Source organism: Macrobrachium rosenbergii, chromosome 56, assembly GCF_040412425.1.
Source record: "Macrobrachium rosenbergii isolate ZJJX-2024 chromosome 56, ASM4041242v1, whole genome shotgun sequence".
In the NCBI taxonomy this organism is placed as follows: domain Eukaryota; kingdom Metazoa; phylum Arthropoda; class Malacostraca; order Decapoda; family Palaemonidae; genus Macrobrachium; species Macrobrachium rosenbergii.
This window is the reverse complement of record NC_089796.1, coordinates 14,889,302-14,894,301: the sequence shown is the minus strand read 5'-3', so window position 1 is coordinate 14,894,301 and position 5,000 is coordinate 14,889,302. Positions and strand designations below refer to the sequence as shown.

At 38.5% G+C, this 5,000-nt stretch overlaps 2 protein-coding genes across 2 annotated transcripts in view; one reads left to right on the top strand and one right to left on the bottom strand.

Annotated features, from left to right (window-relative positions):
* The window catches only part of LOC136836734 (vitelline membrane outer layer protein 1-like), a 276,601-nt gene that overhangs the window by 122,880 nt on the left and 148,721 nt on the right, over nt 1–5,000 (bottom strand). The window lies entirely within an intron of this gene.
* The window catches only part of LOC136836729 (myosin-IIIb-like), a 170,456-nt gene that overhangs the window by 107,676 nt on the left and 57,780 nt on the right, over nt 1–5,000 (top strand). The window contains 1 exon segment of the mRNA XM_067101249.1: nt 721–825. Within this exon segment, the coding sequence (XP_066957350.1) occupies nt 721–825 (105 nt within the window).

Here is a 5,000-nt window from a genome sequence, read left to right as displayed (position 1 = left end):
CAAAATATCCAGAGAGAGAGAGAGAGAGAGAGATGTCTGTTCTGTACAAAATATCCAGAGAGAGAGAGAGAGAGAGAGAGAGAGAGAGAGAGAGAGAGAGATGTCTGTTCTGTACAATATATCCAGAGAGAGAGAGAGAGAGAGAGAGAGATATGTCTGTTCTGTACAAAATATCCATGAGCACTGTCCCACAATTCCTGATCTTATGGCAATTCCTTCCTTAACGTATAATTTAAATGGAATGAAATTCACAAAACTTAGGCCACAGGCCAAGCACTGGGACCTATAAGGTCATTCAGCGCTGAAAGGGAAACTGATAGTAATGAAGGTTTTTGAAGTTGTAACAGGAAGAAAACCTCAAAGCATTTGCACTATGAAACAATTGTTATTAGAGGGTGAAAGGTAAGATGGAAGAGAATATGGATGGAGGTACAGTAAAAGGAATAAAACGTTGCAGCTAGGGGCCTGAGGGACGCTGCAAAGAACCTTTAGGTGATGACTACAGTGCACCGCATGAGGTGCACTGATAACTCCACCGCCCTAGGAGGGTATATTTAAAAAACAAATGTGCTTAAAGGCTCAAAGTTTACATTACTATCGCATTTAACTTCCTACATAAGTGTAGATTTAAAATTCATGTCAGAGAATGGTAAGAATGATAATATATTACTGCAATAATCAGAGGGCTGTCATTTATTATCATCTTATATTTTATTCCAGCTTTGCCCCAGGGGTTCCGTGACTGACCTCGTTCAAGCCCTTATCAGGAGAGGTCAACGCTTGACTGAGGAACAAATTGGTTACATCTTGAAGGAGACAATTGATGTAAGTTGATACCGTGTGAACTACAACTTTTTAAATTCTTTAACTACTAATAGATATGAAACTGATATTAGAATTATAACAGCAATCTTCTGCTCCTTTCTTATGCTCTTATTTTAGTGTGGGTAACCTCGGATGTATTTTTATTATTTAGTAAAAGACCAAATAACCAGCAATACTTACAGATATATTCGCGAATGTTTATATATGTTATCTTTAAGAAAAGACATTTAGTAGATTCAAGTATCTTTGTATTAACTCATGATCTCAGTGTAATTTCATTATGATTAATGAGCCTTTGCGATTAAGTCAGAATCTACAAAAAATAAAACTCACTGATGAAAAATAAACTATGAAAAATCTCTCTCTCTCTCTCTCTCTCTCTCTCTCTCTCTCTCTCTCTCTCTCTCTCTCTCTCTCTCTCTACTGAAGTAGAAATGTTTTAATTCAACCGACATCGTACCATCGTATCATAGTCAGCAAGCTGAGAGATGTAATTCCTTCAGTTTCAGAGGATTTTCCCAGTATCTGATCCCTTACCCACGGATGTTTTCTACTCACGTCACCGCTTCTTCTAGTTTTACTCTCTCTCTCTCTCTCTCTCTCTCTCTCTCTCTCTCTCTCTCTCTCTCTCTCTCTCTCTCTCTCTTTGCCTAGTCTTTTCCTTTATTTTCTTTACTTTTTAGTTTCCTGGCTGATGTTTTTATTGATTTTTCTTATTAATTTCAGCTGTAGCTGAAGGCCTCTCTGGCTTCAGTCTGCATAAATGGATAGTTTATTTTTTTTTTTTTTTGGTGGTGAGGGGGGGGTGGGGGGGATTTTCAGCCAAATGCTTTTCAGATCGATTTTTGCGAGATATTGTTCTCTGCTGTCTGGTTCAGCTGTCTCTGTAACCCCCTTTTCACATGTCAATATCTGTTTACTTTTTTATTGGTTATGCTTGCATTCATAACTTCCATGATTAAGCTTGTGCATATGTATTTTAGGTATCCTGCAGTTTTTACTTTCTATTCTCTCTATTTTCACTTTTCCATCCATTCCCGTCATTATTTCCACCGGTACTTAAGAGAATCCTGGATGTTACGTTTAATCTGGACTCTCAGACGTCATCTACCTGTCAGGTTTTTATTACTCTTTCCGGGAAGTCTTTTTTTATCCTCATCATTTACTGTCATTTGCTGCATCCTCCTGTGTAAACTGGTTTTCCACTTGGCGCGGAGTCTTGTCTCTAGAGTTTAAAGAACCGCTGCCGGTACCGGATGGAAGAGAAACTTGCAGCAGACTTTAGCAGTCTTGCCAAGCGGCAGTGGGTCATTATGAGGCCATAAAGTCTTTAGTTACTCTTCTGTAAAGTCTCTGGGAACTTATCAGCAAAGGCCGATGGTACAGGCAGTCCAAATGCCTCTGTCTACTCGTAAATTTAAAGAAAAAGGTAAATAAAGAAGAAAGATTTAAAAGACGACTCTGTCTTCAAGTGAATCGTCAAATCAGATTGTGCGTTTTAGGAGACAGAAACTGACTGGAATGTGGGAAAAAGGAAGTAAGGAGTAAATTCCAAGTACATTATGGCGTCACATGTGAACTTAGAAAATCTGTTATTGCCCATGTAGAAATCCTTTAAGGGTTGACTCCATTCACCATGAAATAGTGAATGATAATTTCATAGATGTAATAGTTTTCAAATATTTTACTGGGTTTCAGTCTTCTACAAGTCGTTACGAGTTGGTTTTATTTGTGTTGCTTCCTTAGGTTTAGGACGCGAGTTAATTCATAGAGCTTGTTATTGCTTGGCCGCAGCACAGGAGCTGGTTCATGACGAAGAACTGAAGGATGAGAGACGTTTCCTTTAAAGGGAAGTTAGAATTCTTCGACGAACGTAAATTAATCGTGGCTCTTGCAGATGTAAGTAATCACGAGAAAAATGAAGATCAAATAGGGAAGGCACGATAACTAGCTACAGTACACGAATAAATAGCAGCAGCTGCAGTTGTATTTCTTGCTTACAATAACCTCCTCCTCAAGTGATTTGAACCGCCAACCATTGAATAGAAAGTTAAATGCTTGTCGACGGAATCACAGAGAGCATAAAGACTTGGGGAAGTGTTTCATTGGTAGGCGGTTCAGATCCGTAAGGAGGAAGTATTTGTTAGCACCTATTTTCATTCGATATTGCCTGCTTGTGCTAATTACTGTTCTTTCTGAATGAGCGTAACCAGTGAGCTGAAGAACAGAAGCAAAATAGCAACTCTCCAGGACCCAAGGGCATGTTCCAGCACCAGAGACTCTTCCTTTCCCTTCTTGAAATTTGAATGAATGGCAATAAGCGCGCTTCAGAGCAGTATTTTGATTTAGCTATAAGAAAAAAATCAAGTGATGGAAAACAGCAATTCTGTTATTTATCTGTTATTCTCTTTATTGTTTTTCACGTTTTCTTACATAAATATTACTTTTAGAGCTTACTGTACGTTAATTCCGTAAATTTTGGCATGTTTTAACTTTTGGAAATAAAAACGACAATATTTCGCGACAGTTACTGCATGAAAGCGTTTTTTAGTCAGCCAGCTTACAGCACCGTTACAAGCATATAAAAAAAACTGTCGTAAAAACACACACACACACACACACACCGGAAGCAAGTGGCTGAGATGAGAGCGGGAAGATGCTTACCCGTGACTCGTCTTAATTACCATAACGGTGTGCATGAAGGACGTCGTCAGGTGTAGCTCTTAGTGGTATTCAAGTAGTTTTGAATTTGTACATTTATTTGTTATTTAAACAGCACATTACTCCCATGTATTCTATATAAATTAATTATTTTCTCTATAAAGAATATCAGTGTATACTTGGTATTGTTATATCTTGGCATCGGAATTAGACAGTCCACATTATTACCTGCGAACTTTGGAAAGTCTTTCCTGTAAATCTCCAACTTATAAGAACAAACAATGATTGTTTACTTGATTGTCTTTTGTTTTCGGCTTCGGTGGCTTCAGTCAGTTTACGCTTTCTTTTTAATAAAGCTTCACCGACAAGAAGGAATTATGATGCATTTGTATAGAACTTGCAAGTGGAAGCATAATACTCAGTTTATTAGCTTTTAGGCCTTATCATGACATTTTGCTGCTTGCATCAAACCGTTTAGGTTCGTTTCGAGGTTCGGTGACGCCTAAATTATCACAGTAGGATGATCAATCCGACGTTCATCCTTCCTCATTTAACCAGGCTTAGGACCAGCATGAATGCATGAGCTATCATGGCGGGGATTTTGTGTCTTGATGATTCTGTTAAACTTAATATTCAGTTTAATGAAACTTCAGATGCAGAAAGATGTTATTTGTTTTTGTAGGCAGCCTGTGTACCGAAATACCTTATTGAATTCGGAGTCGTCCATGCAATATTGAATGGGTTCCTCCTTTTAAGTTGTAAGAATAATCATATAAATGCTGTTACTGAGATGATCAATTGTTAATTTGAAGATGGGGTTATATCAGTACTGACCTAAGCAAGTTATTTTCCAAATGCAATGCATCATTTTTTGCCAATATGTCTATATGAAACAGATACGTAAGCTTGCAGTCTAAATGGTACAAGTTTTTCACTCCACTTTTGGCCAAATTTATTTCCCTGTAGCTTCAGGTTTCCTGATGGATTAGCGCAACTTATCTTACTCATTAGGGCCGTGACGTCACGGCAGGGAATCGGACGTATATCATCTTTGCAGAGAAGTGCCACGTACCAGGTTCTCATGAATTATCCGTCTCATATCTTGAACGTTTTATCTTCATAATAGGATCTGATTCTACTATGTGGAAAAGTTTTCGTTCTTTAGCCTTAATCCATCATGAATCCTTCATTTTTAGTTATTCGCTAAAGACAGTTGAATTGAATATAGAATTTAGGCTAAAGGCCAAGCACTGGGACCTATGAGGTCAGTCATCGCTGAAACGGAATTTGACAGTAAGAGGTTCGAAAGGTGTAACAGGAGGAAAACCTCCCAGTTGCTCTATGAATCATTTGTTAGGTGAGGGTGGAAAGTAAGATGGAAGAAAGAGGAGGTGCAGTAAAAGGAACGAAAGGGGTTGTAGCTAGGAGCCGAAGGCACGCCGCAAAGAACTTTAAGTAATGCCTACAGTGCACCGCATGAGGTGCACTGACGTCACTCCATACATGGGCTGGAA